The 22,861-nt window shown below is 49.6% G+C and overlaps 2 protein-coding genes across 3 annotated transcripts in view; one reads left to right on the plus strand and one right to left on the minus strand.

Annotated features, from left to right (window-relative positions):
- Window positions 1-22,861, plus strand: part of MADCAM1 (mucosal vascular addressin cell adhesion molecule 1) — a 151,350-nt gene that overhangs the window by 114,592 nt on the left and 13,897 nt on the right. The window contains 1 exon segment of the mRNA XM_063914473.1: window positions 2,100-2,459. Coding sequence (XP_063770543.1) covers window positions 2,100-2,459 — 360 coding nt within the window.
- The window catches only part of LOC134903470 (zinc finger protein 436-like), a 153,607-nt gene that overhangs the window by 21,786 nt on the left and 108,960 nt on the right, over window positions 1-22,861 (minus strand). The gene's annotated exons all lie outside the window — the stretch shown is intronic.

Consider the following 22,861-nt stretch of genomic DNA (forward strand, 5'->3'; position numbering starts at 1 on the left):
GCAATGATGGAAGTGTCAAAAATCCTACATTGGGCAGAACGCCATCTGCCAGCTATATCGGCAGTGTTTATTCCGGGATTCCTCAACTGGGAAGCAGACTTCCTCAGTCATCAGGACGTGCACGCCGGAGAGTGGAGCCTTCATCCAGAAGTCTTTCAACTCCTAGTGGACAAGTGGGACCTACCTAGTGCATGTCAACCAGTAGTGGTCGACCTAATGACTGTCGACGTAAATCTTGTCGACCTAATGACCCATACCCGCTATTTCAGACCCATTGTTACCCTCACTGTCCCCACAGCCACAGGAAAAAAGACATTGCTGCCACTGACGCACCATCTAATATATAAAAATGAAAATTTGTCCTTCTATACAAATCCACAGTTTACAAGCGAAGATCGTGAAATTTACTTACGAGCGCATTAAAACACGGCGGAGACAACTAAAACAATTTGAAATTCCTAGCGGGCAGACAGCGGCACAGAGTATATCAGGAGACAGCATAACTCCGGAATTGCTGGAGCAATGTACTAAAAAATTGGTACACATATGCCTTACAATCTGGCAACAAACACTGTGGGGGGAAGACACCCCTAGCACCCCTAGGGGTGAGTTAGCAGCACTGAGTATTTAAGCAGACAGCATAACTCTGGAATGCCTGCAGCAATTTACAACAAACTTGGTACACATATGACTTACACTCTGGAAACAAACACTGTGGGGGTCAGGCACCCCTAGCGGTGGGACAGCAGCACAGAGTATTTCAGGAGACAGCATAACTCCCGAATGCCTGGACCAATTTACAACAAACGTGCTACAGATATGACTTACACTCTGGGAACAAACACTGTAGGGGTAACACACCACTAGCACCCCTAAGGGTGGGCCAGCAGCACAGACTATAAGAGGACATGCATGATATGTCAGTGATGACAGGGCTGCATGTGACAGGGCCAGTGACATGATGTGAGGGGGGGGGAATGTAGGTAGCACAAACCCACAAACTGAGAGTTATATAGTGGAAGTAGCACCATCCCCCAGCAGCACAGAGTATATCAGGAGAGACATAATGTGCTGCGCTATATAAGAAACTGTAAAAAAATCAATAATTTCACTGGGGCACTGAGATGATGTGAGGAGGGGAATGCAGGCAGCAGGAAGCCACAGACTGAGAGTTGTATAGTGAGAAGATCAGGGTCCCTTGGGGGACCAAAAAGGGGTCCGGCCACTACACAAAGTGCGTCAGGGAAGCAAGATATGCCTATATACTAGATCTCCAACCAACTTATATTAACGAACAACTATCATTCTAATTTACCATCCTCATCCCGTAGCAAAGCATGGGTATTCAGCTATCTACAATGTTATTTATACTGTGTGTTTAATATTTACATTTATTTTTGTAAACAGACATTCTTAAAATCCCGGGCAACGCCGTGTACTCCAGCTGGTATATCTACAAATCTGTAAATTATTTTGTGTCCCTTATAGACTGAGCACAACCCTACATCTGTCTTTATGTTTCATACATGGATAGCCTTACCATACTATCCCTTTACACCAGAACATGAATTACATAGGTTCTATGGCGGGCTAACTTTAAGCCTGCATTTCATCTGGTTTTAATTCATGAGCATTCCGGTTTAAAGGAATGATTTGGCACACCTCTCAACTGTCCCGAACACAGCAGGACAGCCCAGCCAATTGGACACTGTACTGCTGTCTGTCCTGCGGGCTGCAGTGTCCTGCAGGCGGAAGGGCAGATCGGGAGAGCCAGTGATTACCTCAGTGCGGGGAGTAGAGTCAGGAAGTGCTCCCCCCCCCCCCCCCCCCAAAAAAAAAAAAAAAAAAATGATGTAAATGCGGGCCGCTGTGCTAGGCCCGGGGTCCCTCCACTCGAGGCCCCATCTCCTTTTTGGCTGTGGTTGAGCCTCTGTGCGGCCTGCCCTGAACCTCCACCATCAAAAGTTGGGAGGTATGGATTTGGTAAACCTATAAATGGACCAATAGGTTGCACATTATACAGTATGGATTATCGAATACATGTAATTAAACATATTCAAGCATAAATTGTTATCTTGTGCAATATGTTTTATTCACAGTAGAGACAAATGCAGCTTCCACCTCCCATACTGGAGTTACTTCATCCAGGCGCCTAGAAACCTCTTATGTGAAAACCATTGTTGCAGCCTCGATGGATTCTCATACCACGTCTGGGATGAAGGAAAGAGGTGCACTAAGAAATGAACAGTCAACCATTCTGGATAAAGACATGACAAATACTGTGACACAGGACAACAAATCTAATACTCTGAGGACAACAATGAGTAGTCATGGAACCCAAAAAACAGTTCTGTCCACAAGATTACCCAGAACAGCTTTCACACATCAGCCCATTACCTCACAAGGAATCCCAGAGACTGACACAACATCACTGACTGTAACCCGAACCATAAACAAAGGTAAGTCTGGCTAGAAAACATTATTTACATGTAATTCCTAATCTTTATATTCTATTACAGTACAGATGAATTTATATTTCTGCTGTACAAATCCGCCTAGGGGAGCTGTATAAAACAGTGCAAAGAGTGGACAAGTTGACAAGTTGAAACAGCATGTATAGGCCAACAATGGAATCAGAACTTGCCCTCCTCGCTGCCCTATCTCACCACAGATTTGTGGATTTATGTATGCAGCCCTTTTGGCTGCAAACACAGAGCCGCGAATCGGGGGGTACAGTATGTCTTCTGCGATACAATGTTACCACTCTGTGAAGTTTTCTTCCAAATCCATCCACTGGAAGCCCCAGAACAGGTTCCCTGGGTCAAAGTTCTGCCTGCCATATTCTGCCATGAGATCCAACCAGGACCCCAACCGCCCCTAAAACCTGGCCAGGATCCAACTGGACCACCTTGCATTGTTTTCATCACAATCGGTGCAGGGGTGTCCGAATGCGTAACCAGACAGACTGACAGACAAACAAACAGACCAATGAATTTTATATATAAGATCACACTAGTTTTAGTGAAATAGAAATTTAGAATTTCTAGTCATTAATGTATCCAAATGCAACACACTGGATCAGTTACAATATGTCCTAGCCACAGTGCAAAACTGGCTTTACCCTGCCTTGCGCTCTAAAGTGCATAGATGTTTGTATAGACCAAGGGGCTATTTCAGACCTGATCACTGCTGTGCGCTTTCGCACAGCGGGCGATCAGTTCTGAACTGCACAGGCGCCGCAGTGCGCTGGCGCATGCCAGAGATGTGATCGGCATCTCAGCCCAGCGATCGCCTCTGCCTGATTGACAGGCAAAGGCGTTCGCTGGGAGGGGGCGGGCCGGTGGCGTTGGGCCGCCATTTTGGGGGTGGTGGTCCGGGCAACGCAGGTGTGCCCGGACCGTGCGGGGGGCGGGCTGCGGTGGCTGCATGACGTCACATGCAGCTGCTGCGACCCGGAGAGCGACGGGTAGCACCCTGCCAGCGCGTAGATGCTTTTGTACCTGTGCGGCGGGGCAGAGCCAGACATGCAGGGCAGACTAGCCCAGTGCTGGGTGTCCCCCCGCATGTCTGTGAAATTTAGCACATCTACTATCATGTCTGAATTACCCCCCAAGAGGAGCAGTTGAGTGGAGAATACAAGTATTTTTAATACTGCTGAGCAATGCAAAAATGTCTCAATTTGGTCCCTGCAGTCTGAAGGGACAGTTCCACTCTCCAAAAGAAATAGAATTTTGCACCACTGGTGACTAGTGGTCCAGTTGCATCCTTTAAGTCCAATTTGAACTATGATAGGAAAATGTATTTGAAGCACACTCAGTGGCCCTGATTCAGAAGTGTACGCACGGTTGATGTTGGATGCAGTAGAGCAACTATTGGCGACTACGCACCCATACACGTCACACCGCACATGCGTCCCGATTATATCTGTACAGTGTTGGTTACAATTTCAGGCGCACACAGGGAGAAGTGCATCCCAGGGAGGTGTTTTGGGGCACGCATGGAGTGTGTCTTTTGGGCGTGTCAGGGAAAGTGGTTGTGTATACAGACGCACGACCACTCACATAGGAGGCCATACTTGTACAGAGAAACTGCAGTGGCCATAGGGCTGGTGACATTTCTCATACGTCCTAGAGGATGCTGGGGTCACTTCAAGAACCATGGGGTATAGACGGGATCAGCAGGAGACATGGGCACTTTAAGACTTTCAAAGGGGTGTGAACTGGCTCCTCCCTCTATGCCCCTCCTCCAGACTCCAGTTAAAAATCTGTGCCCAGGCAGACTGGATGCACACTGAGGAGCTCTACTGAGTTTCTCTGAAAAGACTTTATGTTAGTTTTTTTATTTTCAGGGAGGCTGCTGGCAACTGTCTCCCTGCTTCGTGGGACTTAGGGGAGAAAAAAATAAGAATTTACTCACCGGTAATTCTATTTCTCGTAGTCCGTAGTGGATGCTGAGAACTCCGTAAGGACCAGGGGGAATAGCGGGCTCCGAAGGAGACTGGGCACATCTAAGAAAGAATTAGGACTACCTGGTGTGCACTGGCTCCTCCCTCTATGCCCTCCTCCAGACCTCAGTTAGGAAACTGTGCCCGGAAGAGCTGACACAATAAGGAAAGGATTTGGAATCCCGGGTTAGACTCATACCAGCCACACCAATCACACCGTACAACTCGTGATACTATACCCAGTTAACAGTATGAATAACAACTGAGCCTCTCAACAGATGGCTCCAAACAATAACCCTTTAGTTAAGCAATAACTATATACAGGTATTGCAGACAATCCGCACTTGGGATGGGCGCCCAGCATCCACTACGGACTACGAGAAATAGAATTACCGGTGAGTAAATTCTTATTTTCTCTGACGTCCTAGTGGATGCTGGGAACTCCGTAAGGACCATGGGGATTATACCAAAGCTCCCAAATGGGCGGGAGAGTGCGGATGACTCTGCAGCACCGAATGAGCAAACTCAAGGTCCTCCTCAGCCAGGGTATCAAACTTGTAGAATTTTGCAAATGTGTTTGAACCCGACCAAGTAGCAGCTCGGCAAAGTTGTAAAGCCGAGACCCCTCGGGCAGCCGCCCAAGAAGAGCCCACTTTCCTCGTGGAATGGGCTTTTACAGATTTAGGATGCGGCAGTCCAGCCGCAGAACGTGCAGTTGAATCGTGCTACAGACCCAGCGAGCAATAGTCTGCTTTGAAGCAGGAGCACCCAGCTTGTTGGGTGCATACAGGATAAATAGCGAGTCAGTCTTCCTGACTCTAGCCGTCCTGGAAACATAGATTTTCAGGGCCCTGACTACATCTAGCAACTTGGAATCCTCCAAGTCCCGAGTAGCCGCAGGCACCACAATAGAGTGGTTCAAATGAAAAGCTGATACCACCTTAGGAAGAAATTGGGGACGAGTCCTCAATTCCGCCCTATCCATATGGAAAATCAGATACGGGCTTTTACAAGACAAAGCCGCCAATTCTGACACATGCCTGGCCGAAGCCAAGGCCAACAGCATGCAATAAAACCAGAAGGTGGAGGAAAGTATCAGAGTGCGCTCAGGAACAGCAGCAAGTGTGAAAGATTCTGTCTAGGAGGGTACTCTCTCCCTCCCCACACATAGATTAATACAACAAAAAGTGACAGAAAGTGAATCACAATGCGCTACACACGGTGTAAAATAAATAAAACTAAATACGTTCACCAATATCTTTCCTCCTCCACGTTAACGTAGATGGATTTGTTCCTCATGTGCATGTAAGGAAATTAAAAAAGATTTGCCATATGGTGAAGTACAGTTTAATATATTTAAAAAATTTAATTTCTAGCATCAATCATTCACAGAAAGTGCAAGTGCAATAGTACAATGACAGCAATAATGGGGAATCCTCTGGAGGCTGCAAAAATGAACAATTACCGGCAGGATGCAAGGTTATTCGCATAGAATAATCCTGACAGCATAGGAGTCTATTGGATAGCCCGGGTTCCTTAGACCATATGTGCAGATGGTTCTCCCGTCGGGTCTTAGTCCAGTCAGCTGCCTCCGTCACCCCACGTCCACCCGGACGTGGGGTGACGGAGGCAGCTGACTGGACTAAGACCCGACGGGAGAACCATCTGCACATATGGTCTAAGGAACCCGGGCTATCCAATAGACTCCTATGCTGTCAGGATTATTCTATGCGAATAACCTTGCATCCTGCCGGTAATTGTTCATTTTTGCAGCCTCCAGAGGATTCCCCATTATTGCTGTCATTGTACTATTGCACTTGCACTTTCTGTGAATGATTGATGCTAGAAATTAAATTTTTTTAAATATATTAAACTGTACTTCACCATATGGCAAATCTTTTTTAATTTCCTTACATGCACATGAGGAACAAATCCATCTACGTTAACGTGGAGGAGGAAAGATATTGGTGAACGTATTTAGTTTTATTTATTTTACACCGTGTGTAGCGCATTGTGATTCACTTTCTGTCACTTTTTGTTGTATTAAGGCCAACAGCATGACCACTTTCCACGTGAGATATTTTAGCTCCACGGTTTTAAGTGGCTCAAACCAATGTGACTTTAGGTAATCCAACACCACGTTGAGATCCCAAGGTGCCACTGGAGGCACAAAAGGGGGCTGAATATGCAGCACTCCCTTAACAAAAGTCTGAACTTCAGGCCGTGAAGCCAGTTCTTTTTTGGAAGAAAATCGACAGAGCCGAAATCTGGACCTTAATGGAACCCAGTTTGAGGCCCATAGTCACCCCTGACTGTAGGAAGTGCAGAAAACGACCCAGCTGAAATTCCTCCGTTGGGGCCTTCCTGGCCTCACACCACGCAACATATTTTCGCCATATGCGGTGATAATGTATTGCGGTCACATCCTTCCTAGCTTTAATCAGCGTAGGGATGACTTCCTCCGGAATGCCCTTTTCCTTCAGGATCCAGTGTTCAACCGCCATGCCGTCAAACGTAGTTGCGGTAAGTCTTGGAACAGACAGGGCCCCTGCTGCAGCAGGTGTTGTCTGAGCGGCAGAGGCCATGGGTCCTCTGAGATCATTTCTTGAAGTTCTGGGTACCAAGCTCTTCTTGGCCAATCCGGAACAATGATTATAGTTATTACTCTTCTCCTTCTTATTCTCCTCAGTACCTTGGGTATGAGAGGAAGAGGAGGGAACACATAAACCGACTGGTACACCCACGGTGTCACTAGAGCGTCCACAGCTATCGCCTGAGGGTCCCTTGACCTGGCGCAATATCATTTTAGCTTTTTATTGAGGCGGGACGCCATCATGTCCACCTGTGGTCGTTCCCACCGGTGTACAAACAGCTTGAAGACTTCTGGATGAAGTCCCCACTCTCCCGGGTGGAGGTTGTGTCTGCTGAGGAAGTCTGCTTCCCAGTTTTCCACTCCCGGAATGAACACTGCTGACAGTGCTATCACGTGATTCTCCGCCCATCGAAGAATCCTTGTGGCTTCTGCCATTGCTAACCTGCTTCTTGTGCCGCCCTGTCGATTTACATGGGCGACAGCCGTGATGTTGTCTGACTGAATCAGCACCGGTTGTTTTTGAAGCAGGGATTCTGTTCTACTCAGGGCATTGTAAATGACCCGTAGTTCCAGAATATTTATATGCAAGGAAGTTTTTGTTCTTGGACGTTTTCTTCCCTGAGTGACTGCCCCCCACCCTTGGAGGCTTGCATTCGTGGTCACCAGGACCCAGTCCTGTATGCCGAATCTGCGGCCTTCACGAAGATGAGCACTCTGCAGCCACCACAGCAGAGACACCCTGGCCCTTGGTGACAGGGTGATCCACCGATGCATCTGAAGATGCGATTCGGACCACTTGTCCAAGAGATCCCACTGGAAGATCCACGCATGGAACCTGCCAAAGGGAAACGCTTCGTAAGAGCTACCATCTTTCCCAGGATTCGCGTGCAGTGATGCACCGACACCTGTTTTGGTTGCAGGAGGTCCCTGACCAAAGATGATAATTCCTGGGCCTTCTCCTCCGGGAGAAAAACCTTCTTCTGTTCTGTGTCCAGAATCATACCCAGGAACAGCAGACGCGTCGCGGGAATCAGCTGCGACTTTGGGATATTCAGGATCCAGCCGTGCTGATGCAGCACTTCCTGAGATAGTGCTACGCTGACTAGCAACTGCTCCTTGGACCTCGCCTTTTCAGGAGATCGTCCAAGTACGGGATAATTATAACTCCCTTCTTTCTAAGGAGTATCATCATTTTGGCCATTACCTTGGTAAATACCCTCGGTGCCGTGGACAGACCAAACGGCAACGTCTGGCATTGGTACTCCTGGTGAGGTGGGTACATGGGGACACCCTCTTCCAGGCTTGTATAACCTCCCTGAGCGATTCCATCTTGAACTTGAACTTCCTTATATAAGTGTTCAAGAATTTTAAATTTAGGATGGGTCTCACCGAACCCTCTGGTTTCGGTACCACAACATTGTGGAATAGTAACCCCGCCCTTGTTGAAGGGGGGGGGGGGGTACCTTGATTATCACCTGCTGGAAGTACAGCTTGTGAATAGCGTCCAGTACTACCTCCCTTTCTTTGGGAGCAGCCGGCAAGGCAGATTTGAGGTAATGGCGAGGGGGAGTGGCCTCTAACTCCAGCTTGTATCCCTGAGATACCACTTGTAGAACCCAGGGATCCACCTGTGAGCGAACCCACTGGTCGCTGAAGTTCCGGAGACGCGCCCCCACCGCACCTGGCTCCGCCTGTGGAGCCCCAGCGTCATGCGGTGGACTTTAGAGGAAGCGGGGGAGGATTTTGGTTCCAGGGAACTGGCTGTCTGGTGCAGCTTTTTCCCTCTTCCCCTGCCTCTGGGCAGAAAGGAAGCACCTCTGACCCGCTTGCCTTTTTGTGGCCGAAAGGACTGTACCTGATAATACGGTGCTTTCTTAGGCTGTGAGGAAACCTGAGGTAAAAATGTCGACTTCCCAGCTGTTGCTGTGGATACTAGGTCCGAGAGACCCTCCCCAAACAATTCCTCACTCTTATAAGGCAAAACCTCCATGTGCCTTTTAGAATCAGCATCACCTGTCCACTGCCGAGTCCATAATACTCTTCTGGCAGAAATGGACATTGCATTAATTTTAGATGCCAGCCGGCAAATATCCCTCTGTGCATCTCTCATATATAAGACCACGTCTTTAAAATGCTCTATGGTTAGCAAAATAGTATTCCTGTCTAGTATCCATATTATCTGACAGGGTATCGGACCAAGCTGCTGCAGCACTACACACTGAAGCAATTGCAGGTCTCAGTATAATACCTGAGTGTGTATATACAGACTTCAGGATAGCTTCCTGCTTTTATCAGCAGGCTCCTTTAAGGCGGCCGTATCCTGAGACGGCAGTGCCACCTTTTTTGCCAAGCGTGTGAGCGCCTTCTCCACCCTAGGGGACGTCTCCCAACGTAACCTGTCCTTTGGCGGGACAGGGTACGCCATCAGTAACATTTTAGAAATTACTATTTTCTTATCGGGGGAACCCCACTTCACACACTTTATTCAATTCATCTGATGGGGGAAAAACCACTGGATGCTTTTTCTCCCCAACTATAATACCCTTTTTTGTGGTAACTGGGTTATTGTCAGAAATGTGCAACACATTTTTCATTGCCGTAATCATACAACGGATGGCCCTTGTGGATTTTACATTTGTCTCATCGTCGTCTACACTGGAGTCAGACTCCGTGTCGACATCTGTGTCTGCCATCTGAGGTAGCGGGCGTTTTTGAGCCCCTGTTTATGTAAAGGAGTTGACACTGTCGGTTAATACCTTCCACATATCCACCCACTCTGGTGTCGACCCCGCCCGCAGGGGGTGACATCACACTTATCGGCACCTGCTCCGCCTCCATATAATCTTCCTCATCAATCATGTCGACACAGCCGTACCGACACACGCACACACACACACACACACACACACAGGGAATGCTCTGACTGAGGACAGGACCCCACAAAGTCCTTTGGGGAGACAGAGAGAGAGTATGCCAGCACACACCAGAGCGCTATATAATGCAGGGATTCACACTACACACAGTGATTTTTCCCCTATAGCTGCTATAAATATACAGTTTTCGCCTATATTTAGTGCCCCCCCTCTCTTTTTCACCCTATTGAGCCTGGAAACTGCAGGGGAGAGCCTGGGGAGCGTCCCTCCAGCGGAGCTGTGAGAGGAAATGGCGCCAGTGTGCTGAGGGAGATAGCCCCGCCCCCTTCTCGGCGGACTTCTCCCGCTTTTTTAAGGATATTTTTGGCAGGGGATTTTACACATACATAGTCTTACTGACTATATTATGTGTTTTATGCCAATATAAGGTACTCTTATTGCAGCCCAGGGCGCGCCCCCCCAGCGCCCTGCACCCATCAGTGACCGGAGTGTGGTGTGCATGGGGAGCAATGGCGCACAGCTGCAGTGCTGTGCGCTACCTTAATGAAGACCGGAGTCTTCAGCCGCCGATTTCCTGGACGTTCTTCTTGCTTCTGGCTCTGCAAGGGGGGCGGCGGCGCGGCTCCGGGACCGGACGACCGAGGCTGGGCCTGTGTTCGATCCCTCTGGAGCTAATGGTGTCCAGTAGCCTAGAAGCCCAAGCTAGCTGCAAGCAGGTAGGTTCGCTTCTCTCCCCTAAGTCCCTCGTAGCAGTGAGTCTGTTGCCAGCAGATCTCACTGAAAATAAAAAACCTCAATATATACTTTCTTTTCTAGGAGCTCAGTAGAGCCCCTAGTGTGCAACCAGCTCGGCCAGGCACAGAATTCTAACTGAGGTCTGGAGGAGGGGCATAGAGGGAGGAGCCAGTGCACACCAGGTAGTCCTAATTCTTTCTTAGATGTGCCCAGTCTCCTTCGGAGCCCGCTATTCCCCCTGGTCCTTACGGAGTTCCCAGCATCCACTAGGACGTCAGAGAAATCAGACCTACTTCTGTGAGTTTAAAGGCTCTGCTTCTTTGGCTACAGGACACCATTAGCTCCTGAGGGTCTGATCGCTAGGTACGCCTAGATGCTCGTTCCCAGAGCCCGCCGTGACCATTCTTGCAGAGCCAGAAGTCAGAAGACAGGTGAGTAGAAGATCAGAAGACTTCAGTGACGGCTCTGAGGTACCGCATAGCGGGCGCGCTGCGCGCCATGCTCCCACGTCCAGCGGCACTACAGGGTGCAGGGCGCAGGGGGGGGAGGCGCCCTGGGCAGCATATATACCTCAAATAACTAACTGGCAAAAGCGGACTAAGTGCCAGGGCACGGTCCGGACCCACGCCAGTATAAAAAAACTTTAAAAAAGAGCGTGTCTGAAGCGCACCAGTACGGGGGCGGGGCTTAGCCCTCACAGCACACAGCCCGGCGCCATTTTCTCTTCACAAGGCTGCAGAGATGTTGGTCCTTCCTCACAATGCTGTACACGTTACAGGGTGCAAAACGGGGGTGGGGGGGGGGGGGGGGGCCACAGTGATTTTGGTACATTATATTAACTTATAAAAGCGCTGCAGGTCTGGGGCATTGTCTGTAGTGTTTTCAGACCGGGATTAGGCGCTGGGGTGTGGGCTGGCTATATCTCCCTTTGTGTCTCTCTGACAGGCTTTACTGTAGGTCTGTCCCCTAAAGGCCCAGTGTATCTGCGTGTGGTGGGTGCACGTGTGTCGGCATGTCTGAGGCGGAGTGCTCTTCCCAGGAGGAGACTATGTTGGGGACACAAAACGCTGTGGGAGAGAACCTGTCTGCATCGCCGACACCGGATTGGGTGAATGTTTTGAGTGCTTTGAATGCAAATGTGGCTCTGATCAATAAAAGATTGGATAAATCTGAGTCTCAAAACCAGGCTTGGAAGAAATCCGTAGAGGATGTATTGTTTCAAGTCCAGACCCCCTCGGGGTCACAAAAACGTTAATTTGCCCAGCTGGCAGACACGGATACCGACACGGACACTGACTCAAGTGTCGACTATAGTGATGCCAGATTAGATCCAAAACTGGCAAAGAGCATTCAGTACATGATTGTGGCTATAAAAGATGTATTACATATCACTGAGGACCCTACTGTTCCTGATACTAGGGTCTGTATGTATAAAGGGAAGAAACATGAGGTAACATTTCCTCCCTCTCATGAACTGAACACGCTCTGTGAAAAGGTTTAGGAAAATCCTTACAAAAAGTTTCAGATTCCCAAAAGGATTGTAGTGGCGTATCCGTTTCCCTCTGGGGATAGGGAAAATGGGAGTCACCCCCCATTGTGGATAAAGCTCTATCACGGCTGTCCAAAAAGGTGGCTCTTCCGTCCCCTGACACTGCAGCCCTGAAGGATCCTGCGGATCGTAGACAGGAAAATACATTAAAATCCATTTATATTACCACGGGTACGCTACTCAGACCAGCCATTGCATCTGCGTGGGTGAGTAATGCTATTGAGAAATGGGCAGATAACTTGTCATCTGACATGGATACCCTAGATAGGGATAGCATTCTTCTGACGCTAGGTCATATCAGGGACGCTGCAGTCTATCTAAAGGAAGCGGCGAGAGATATTGGCCTCTTGGGATCACGGGCCAATGCCATGGCAGTCTCAGCTAGGAGAGCATTGTGGATTCATCAATGGAATGCTGATGCTGACTCTAAGAAAGCTATGGAGTCTCTACCGTATAAAGGTGGTGTATTGTTTGGTGACGGCCTCGCTGAGTTGGTATCTACGGCTACCGCAGGTAAGTCATCATTTTTACCTTATGTGCCAACACCACAAAAGAAAACACACCACTATCAGATGCAGTCCTTTCGGCCCAATAAATACAGAAAAGGACGAGGGTCTTCCTTCCTTGCTACTAGAGGAAAGGGTAAGTGATCACCGGCCGTGGCCGGTTCCCAGGAGCAGAAGTCCTCCCTGGCTTCTGCCAAGTCCACTGCATGACGCTGAGGCTCCTCTGCGGGAGTCCGCACCGGTGGGGGCACGTCTCAGGCTCTTCTGTCAGTTCTGGGCTCGTTCGGGCCTGGACCCATGGGTTTTAGAAATAGTGTCCCAAGGGTACAAACTGGAGTTTCAAGACGTCCCCCCTTACCGATTTTTCAAATCAGCCTTACCAGCTTCCCTTCCAGACAGGGAAGTGGTATGCGCCTCAATCAAGTCATTGTCGGGGTTCCCCCGTCGCAGCAGGGAGAAGACTTTTATTCGAGCCTGTTCGTGGTCCCGAAGCCAGACGGCTCAGTCAGACCAATCCTGAACCTCAAATCCCTCAATTTCTACCTGAGAAATTTCAAATTCAAGATGGAATCTCTCCGGGCTGTGATCTCCAGTCTGGAGGAGGGGGATTTTATGGTGTCGGTAGACATAAAGGATGCCTACTTACATGTTCCCATTTATCCTCCACATCAGGCTTACCTGAGGTTTTCAGTTCAGGACTGTCATTACCAATTTCAGACGTTGCCGTTTGGTCTGTCCACGGCCCCGAGGGTTTTCACCAAAGTAATGGCCGAAATGATGGTTCTCCTGCGCAAACAAGAAGTCACAATTATCCCGTACTTGTACGATCTCCTGATAAAGGTGAGATCCAGGGACCGATTTCTGCAGAACATTACGCTCTCCCTGACAATTCTGCAGCAACATGGTTGGCTCCTAAACTTGCCAAAATCGCAGTTGGTTCCGACGAGACGGCTGTCGTTTTTGGGAATGATTCTGGACACAGAATTACGGGTGTAGTCCTGCTGACCGGCGGTCAGGAGACCGCCGGTCAGCTTACCGACGCCGGGATCCCGGCAGCATACCGACGCCGAGATCCCGGCGGGGAGGGGTGAGTGCAGCAAGCCCCTTGCGGGCTCGGTGGCGGCCTGCGGTCGCCACGGGTTCTATTCCCACTCTATGGGTGTCGTGGACACCCACGAGTGGAAATAGTCCCTGTTGGTCGGCATGCTGACCATCGGGATAGTGAGCCGTCGGGCAGGTGGAGGAGGTCATATGACTGTCGGTCAGCTGACCGGCGGTCACATGAATACCACCCCAGAATTACAGAGAGTTTTCTTCCAGTGGAAAAGGCTCTGGAAATTCAGAACCTGGTCAAATTCTGAAACCAGCAAGAGTATCGATCCATCAATGCACTCGGTTGCTGGGGAAGATGGTAGCGGCATACGAGGCCATTCAGTTTGGCAGATTCCATGCCAGAGTGTTTTAGTGGGACCTATTGGACAAGTGGTCCGGGTCCCACCTGCACATGCACCGAAGGATAATCCTGTCTTCCAAGACCAGAATCTCACTCCTGTGGTGGCTGCAAAGCTCTCACCTCCTAGAGGGACGCAGGTTCGGGATCCAGGACTGGATCTTTGTGACCACGGATGCGAGTCTCCGAGGCTGGGGAGCAGTCACACAAGGGGAATGCTTCCAGGGAAGATGGTCAAGCCAGGAAATGTGTCTACACATAAACGTTCTGGAGTTAAGGGCCATTCACAACGGCCTTCTGCAAGCGGAACATCTTCACAATCTGTCCGTCTTGATTCAGTCGTACAACATAACAGCAGTAGCGTACATAAACCGCCAGGGCGGAACAAAGAGCAGAGCGGCAATGGCAGAGGCCACAAAGGTGCTCCGTTGGGCGGAAAGGCATACAAGCGCTCTATCCGCGATCTTCATTCCAGGAGTAGACAACTGGGAAGCAGACTTCCTCAGCAGACACAAATCTCCATCCAGGAGAGTGGGGTCTTCATCAAGAGGTCTTTGCAGAAGTGACAAGTCTTTGGGGAATTCCTCAAATAGACATGATGGCGTCTCGCCTCAACAAGAAACTTCAGAGACCCTCAAGCAATAGCGGTGGATGCCCTAGTGACACTGTGGGTGTTTCAGTCGGTGTACGTGTTTCCTCCACTTCCACTCATTCCAAAAGTGATAATGATCATAAGAAAAACAAAAGTTCAAGCGATCCTCATTGTTCCAGATTGGCCAAGGAGGACTTGGTATCCAGATCTTCAGGAATTACTAATAGAAGATCCCTGGCCTCTTCCTCTGAGGGAGGATCTATTACGACAGGGGCCGTGCGTGTTCCAGGACTTACCGCGGCTTCGTTTGACGGCTTGGAGGTTGAACGCCGGCTCCTAGCCAGAAAGGGTATTCCCAAGGAAGTCATCCCCACTCTTATTCAGGCCAGGAAAGGAGTAACGTCTAAACATTACCACCGTATTTGGAGAAAGTACGTGTCTTGGTGTGAATCCAAGAAAGCTCCTACGGAAGAATTTCAGTTAGGACGTTTTCTCCATTTTCTACAAGCTAGTGTGGATGCGGGCCTAAAGTTGGGCTCAATTAAAGTTCAAATTTCGGCTTTATCGGTTTTCTTCCAAAAACAATTTGCCTCCTTTTCAGAAATTCAGACCTTCGTGAAAGGCGTATTGCACATCCAACCTCCCTTTGTGCCCCCTGTGGCACCATGGGATCTGAATGTGGTGTTGCAATTCCTTCAATCTCATTGGTTTGAACCTTTACAAAAGGTGGAGTTGAAATTTCTCACTTGGAAAGTGGTCATGCTGTTGGCCTTGGCATCTGCAAGGCGGGTGTCTGAATTGGCGGCCTTGTCTCACAAGAGCCCTTATTTGATCTTCCGTGAAGATAGAGCAGAGTTGCGGACTCGTCAGCAGTTTCTGACGAAATTGGTTTCGTCGTTCCACTTGAACCAACCTATTTTGGTGCCAGTGGCTACTGACGCCTTCGAAGTTTCTCGATGTAGTAAGAGCTTTGAAAATTTATGTCGCCAGAACGGCTCAGTTTAGGAAAACAGAGGCACTGTTTGTCCTGTATGCTCACAATAAATTTGGGGCTCCTGCTTCCAAGCAGACTATTGCGCGCTGGATCTGTCATACGTTTCAGCAGGCTCATTCTACGGCTGGACTGCCGTTACCGAAATCGGTGAAGGCCCATTCTACCAGAAAGGTGGGCTCGTCCTGGGTGGCTGCCCGGGGAATCTCGGCATTGCAACTTTGCCGAGTGGCTACTTGGTCGGGTTTAAACACCTTTGCGAAGTTCTACAAGTTTGATACCCTGGCTGATGAGGACCTCATGTTTGGTCAATCGGTGCTGCAGAGTCATCCGCACTCTCCCGCCCGTTCTAGAGCTTTGGTATAAACCCCATGGTTCTTGATGTGACCCCAGCATCCTCTAGGACGTATGAGAAAATAGGATTTCTCTGACGTCCTAAGTGGATGCTGGGACTCCGTAAGGACCATGGGGAATAGCGGCTCCGCAGGAGACTGGGCACAACTAAAAGAAAGCTTTAGACTACTGGTGTGCACTGGCTCCTCCCACTATGACCCTCCTCCAGACTTCAGTTAGAATCTTGTGCCCGGCTGAGCTGGATGCACACTAGGGGCTCTCCTGAGCTCCTAGAAAGAAAGTATATTTTAGGTTTTTTATTTTACAGTGAGATCTGCTGGCAACAGACTCACTGCAGCGAGGGACTAAGGGGAGAAGAAGCGAACCTACCTAACTGGTGGTAGTTTGGGCTTCTTAGGCTACTGGACACCATTAGCTCCAGAGGGATCGATCACAGGAACCGACCTCGCTGTTCGGTCCCGGAGCCGCGCCGGGACCGGCCCCCTTACAGAGCCAGAAGCAAGAAGTGTTCCTGAAAATCGGCGGCAGAAGACTTCTGTCTTCAACAAGGTAGCGCACAGCACTGCAGCTGTGCGCCATTGCTCCTCATGCACACCTCACACTCCGGTCACTGATGGGTGCAGGGCGCTGGGGGGGGGCGCCCTGAGGGCAATATAAGACACCTTGGCTGGCAAATCTACACCATATATAGTCAGGAAGGCTATATAGGTGTAAAAATACCCCTACCAGAATTCCAGAAAAAGCGGGAGAAGTCCGCTGGAAAAGGGGCGGGGCCATCTCCCTCAGCACACTGGCGCCATTTTTCCCTCACGGCTCCGCTGGAAGGACGCTCCTTGGCTCTCCCTTGCAGTGTACAAGCTACATAAGGGTAAAAAAGAGAGGGGGGGCACTAAATTTAGGCGCAGTATATATAATATAAGCAGCTATAAGGGAAAACACTCATTTATAGTGGGATCCCTGTGTTATATAGCGCTCTGGTGTGTGCTGGCATACTCTCTCTCTGTCTCCCCAAAGGGCTTTGTGGGGTCCTGTCCTCTGTCAGAGCATTCCCTGTGTGTATGCGGTGTGTCGGTACGGCTGTGTCGACATGTTTGATGAGGAGGCTTATGTGGAGGCGGAACAGATGCCGATAAATGTGATGTCACCCCCTGCGGGGTCGACACCTGAGTGGATGGTGCTGTGGAAGGAATTACGCGACAGTGTCGACTCCTTGCATAAAAGGTTTGACGACATACCAAATGTGGGACAGCCGGCTTCTCAGCCTGTGCCTGCCCAGGCGTCTCAAAAGCCATCAGGGGCTCTAAAACGCCCGCTACCTCAGATGGCAGACACAGATGTCGACACGGATACTGACTCCAGTGTCGACGACGATGAGACTAATGTAACTTCCAATAGGGCCACACGTTACATGATTGAGGCAATGAAAAATGTGTTACACATTTCTGATGTTACCCCGGGTACCACAAAAAAGGGTATTATGTTTGGAGAGAAAAAACTACCAGTGGTTTTTCCTCCATCTGAGGAATTAAATGAAGTGTGTGAAGAAGCGTGGGCTTCCCCTGATAAGAAACTGGTAATTTCTAAGAGGTTACTAATGGCGTACCCTTTCCCGACAGAGGATAGGTCACGTTGGGAAACATCCCCTAGGGTGGATAAAGCGCTCACACGCTTGTCAAAGAAGGTGGCACTACCGTCTCCGGATACGGTCGCCCTGAAGGAATCTGCTGATAGAAAGCAGGAGGCTATCCTGAAGTCTATATATACACACACAGGTGTTATACTGAGACCTGCTATTGCTTCAGCATGGATGTGCAGTGCTGCAGCTGCGTGGTCAGATTCGCTGTCGGAAAATATTGATACCCTAGACAGGGACACTATATTGCTAACCGTAGAGCATATTAAAGACGCACTCTTCTACATGAGGGATGCACAGAGGGATATTTGCCGGCTGGCATCTAAAATAAGTGCAATGTCCATTTCTGCCAGGAGAGGGTTATGGACTCGGCAGTGGACAGGAGATGCAGATTCTAAAAGGCACATGGCAGTTTTGCCTTATAAGGGTGAGGAGTTGTTCGGGGATGGTCTCTCGGACCTCGTTTCCACAGCAACGGCTGGGAAATCTACATTTTTACCCCATGTTCCCTCACAGCCAAAGAAAGCACCGTATTATCAGGTACAGTCCTTTCGGCCCAATAAGGGCAAGCGGGTTAGGGGCGCGTCCTTTCTGCCCAGAGGCAGAGGTAGAGGGAAAAAGCTGCAGCATACAGCCAGTTCCCAGGAGCAAAAGTCCTCCCCCGCTTCCTCTAAGTCCACAGCATGACGCTGGGGCTCCACAGGCGGAGCCAGGTACGGTGGGGGCGCGTCTCAAAAATTTCAGCAGTCAGTGGGCTCGCTCACGGGTGAATCCCTGGATCTTTCAAGTAGTATCTCAGGGGTACAAGCTGGACTTCAAGACGTCTCCCCCCAGCCGTTTCCTCAAATCTGCCTTACCAACAACTCCCTCAGACAGGGAGGCAGTGTTACAGGCAATTCACAAGCTGTATTCACAACAGGTGATAGTAAAGGTGCCCCTACTTCAACAAGGACGGGGTTACTATTCCACAATGTTTGTGGTACCGAAACCGGACGGTTCGGTGAGACCCATTTTAAATTTGAAATCCTTGAACACATATATAAAAAAATTCAAGTTCAAGATGGAATCGCTCAGGGCGGTTATTGCAAGCCTGGACGAGGGGGATTACATGGTATCACTGGACATCAAGGATGCTTACCTGCATGTCCCCATTTACCATCCTCACCAGGAGTACCTCAGATTTGTGGTACAGGATTGTCATTACCAATTCCAGACGTTGCCGTTCGGTCTATCCACGGCTCCGAGGGTCTTTACCAAGGTAATGGCCGAAATGATGATACTCCTTCGAAAGAAGGGATTTTTAATTATCCCGTACTTGGACGATCTCCTGATAAAGGCGAGGTCCAGGGAGCAGTTGTTGGTCGGGGTAGCACTATCTCGGGAGGTGCTACAACAGCACGGCTGGATTCTAAATATTCCAAAGTCACAGCTGATCCCTACGACACGTCTACTGTTCCTGGGGATGGTTCTGGACACAGAACAGAAAAAAGTGTTTCTCCCGGAGGAGAAGGCCAAGGAGCTGTCATCTCTAGTCAGAGGCCTCCTAAAACCAAAACAGGTATTGGTGCATCACTGCACACGGATCCTGGGAAAGATGGTAGCTTCCTGCGAAGCAATTCCATTCGGCAGGTTCCATGCAAGAACTTTTCAGTGGGACCTGTTGGACAAGTGGTCCGGATCGCATCTTCAGATGCATCGGCTGATAACCCTGTCTCCAAGGACCAGGGTGTCTCTGCTGTGGTGGATGCAGAGTGCTCATCTTCAAGAGGGCTGCAGATTCGGCATACAGGACTGGGTCTTGGTGACCACGGATGCCAGCCTTCGAGGCTGGGGGGCAGTCACACAGGGAAGAAACTTCCAAGGACTGTGGTCAAGTCAGGAGACTTCCCTGCACATAAATATTCTGGAACTGAGGGCCATTTACAATGCCCTAAGTCAGGCAAAACCCCTGCTTCAAAACCAGCCGGTACTGATCCAGTCAGACAACATCACGGCGGTCGCCCATGTAAACCGACAGGGTGGCACGAGAAGCAGGACGGCGATGGCAGAAGCCACAAGGATTCTCCGATGGGCGGAAAATCACGTGTTAGCACTGTCAGCAGTGTTCATTCCGGGAGTGGACAACTGGGAAGCAGACTTACTCAGCAGGCACGACCTCCACCCGGGAGAGTGGGGACTTCATCCAGAAGTCTTCCAACTGATTGTAAACCGTTGGGAAAGGCCACAGGTGGACATGATGGCGTCCCGCCTAAACAAAAAGCTAGAAAAGTATTGCGCCAGGTCAAGAGACCCGCAGGCGATAGCTGTGGATGCTCTAGTGACACCGTGGGTGTACCGGTCGGTTTATGTGATCCCTCCTCTTCCTCTCATACCAAAGGTACTGAGGATAATAAGGAGAAGAGGAGTAAGAACTATACTCATTGTTCCTGGATTGGCCAAGAAGAGCTTGGTACCCGGAACTTCAAGAAATGATCTCAGAGGACCCATGGCCTCTGCCGCTCAGACAGGACCTGCTGCAGCAGGGGCCCTGTCTGTTCCAAGACTTACCGCGGCTGCGTTTGACGGCATGGCGGTTGAACACCGGATCCTGAAGGAAAAGGGCATTCCGGAGGAAGTCATTCCTACGCTGATTAAAGCTAGGAAAGTAGTAACTGCAAACCATTATCACCGCATATGGCAAAAATATGTTGCGTGGTGTGAGGCCAGGAAGGCCCCAATGGAAGAATTTCAGCTGGGCCGTTTCCTGCACTTTCTACAGTCAGGGGTGACTATGGGCCTTAAAATAAGATTTTACTTACCGATAAATCTATTTCTCATAGTCCGTAGTGGATGCTGGGACTCCGTAAGGACCATGGGGAATAGCGGCTCCGCAGGAGACAGGGCACAAAATAAAAGCTTAAGGATCAGGTGGTGTGCACTGGCTCCTCCCCCTATGACCCTCCTCCAAGCCTCAGTTAGGATACTGTGCCCGGACGAGCGTACATAATAAGGAAGGATATTGAATCCCGGGTAAGACTCATACCAGCCACACCAATCACACCGTACAACTTGTGATCTGAACCCAGTTAACAGTATGATAAACGCAAGGGAGCCTCTGAAAAGATGGCTCACAACAATAATAACCCGAATTTTTGTAACAATAACTATATACAAGTATTGCAGACAATCCGCACTAGGGATGGGCGCCCAGCATCCACTACGGACTATGAGAAATAGATTTATCGGTAAGTAAAATCTTATTTTCTCTGACGTCCTAGTGGATGCTAGGACTCCGTAAGGACCATGGGGATTATACCAAAGCTCCCAAACGGGCGGGAGAGTGCGGATGACTCTGTAGCACCGAATGAGAGAACTCCAGGTCCTCCTCAGCCAGGGTATCAAATTTGTAGAATTTAGCAAACGTGTTTGCCCCCGACCAAGTAGCTGCTCGGCAAAGTTGTAAAGCCGAGACCCCTCGGGCAGCCGCCCAAGATGAGCCCACTTTCCTTGTGGAATGGGCTTTTACTGATTTTGGCTGTGGCAATCCTGCCACAGAATGTGCAAGCTGAATTGTACTACCAATCCAACGAGCAATCGTCTGCTTAGAAGCAGGAGCACCCAGCTTGTTGGGTGCATGCAGGATAAACAGCGAGTCAGTTTTTCTGACTCTAGCCGTCCTGGAAACATAGATTTTCAGGGCCTGGACTACGTCCAGCAACTTGGAATCCTCTAAGTCCCTGGTAGCCGCAGGTACCACAATAGGTTGGTTCATGTGAAATGCAGAAACCACCTTAGGTAGAAATTGAGGACGAGTCCTCAATTCCGCCCTGTCAGAATGAAAAATTAAGTAAGGGCTTTTATATGATAAAGCCGCCAATTCTGACACACGCCTGGCTGAAGCCAAGGCTAACAGCATCGACACCTTCCATGTGAGATATTTTAAGTCCACAGTGGAAAGTGGTTCAAACCAATGTGACTTTAGAAAACTCAACACCACATTGAGATCCCAAGGTGCCACTGGAGGCACAAAAGGAGGCTGTATGTGCAGCACCCCTTTTACAAATGTCTGAACTTCAGGTACTGAAGCCAGTTCTTTTTGGAAGAAAATCGACAGGGCCGAAATTTGAACCTTAATGGACCCTAATTTTAGGCCCATAGACAGTCCTGTTTGCAGGAAATGAAGGAAACGACCCAGTTGAAATTCCTCTGTAGGGGCCCTCTTGGCCTCACACCACGCAACATATTTACGCCAAATGCGGTGATAATGTTTTGCGGTTACGTCCTTCCTGGCTTTGACCAGAGTAGGAATGACTTCTTCTGGAATGCCTTTTTCCCTCAGGATCCGGCGTTCAACCGCCATGCCGTCAAACGCAGCCGCGGTAAGTCTTGAAACAGACAAGGCCCCTGCAGTAGCAGGTCCTGTCTTAGAGGCAGAGGCCACGGTTCGTCCGTGAGCATCTCTTGAAGTTCCGGGTACCAAGTCCTTCTTGGCCAATCCGGGACCACGAGTATAGTTCTTACTCCTCTCCTTCTTATGATTCTCAGTACTTTTGGTATGAGAGGCAGAGGAGGGAACACATACACTGACTGGTACACCCACGGCGTTACCAGAGCGTCCACTGCTATTGCCTGAGGGTCCCTTGACCTGGCGCAATATCTGTCCAGTTTTTTGTTTAGACGTGACGCCATCATGTCCACCTTTGGTTTTTCCCAACGGTTTACAATCAGGTGGAAGACTTCTGGGTGAAGTCCCCACTCTCCCGGGTGAAGGTCGTGTCTGCTGAGGAAGTCTGCTTCCCAGTTGTCCACTCCCGGAATGAACACTGCTGACAGTGCTATCACATGATTTTCCGCCCAGCGAAGAATCCTTGCAGCTTCTGCCATTGCCCTCCTGCTTCTCGTGCCGCCCTGTCTGTTTACGTGGGCGACTGACGTGATGTTGTCCGATTGGATCAACACCGCCTGACCCTGAAGCAGAGGTTTTGCTTGACTTAGGGCATTGTAAATGGCCCTAAGTTCCAGAATGTTTATATGAAGAGATGTTTCCATGCTTGACCACAAGCCCTGGAAATTCCTTCCCTGTGTGACTGCTCCCCAGCCTCTCAGGCTGGCATCCGTGGTTACCAGGATCCAATCCTGAATGCCAAATCTGCGGCCCTCTA

This window comes from Pseudophryne corroboree, chromosome 1 (genome assembly GCF_028390025.1).
Source record: "Pseudophryne corroboree isolate aPseCor3 chromosome 1, aPseCor3.hap2, whole genome shotgun sequence".
Lineage (NCBI taxonomy): Eukaryota > Metazoa > Chordata > Amphibia > Anura > Myobatrachidae > Pseudophryne > Pseudophryne corroboree.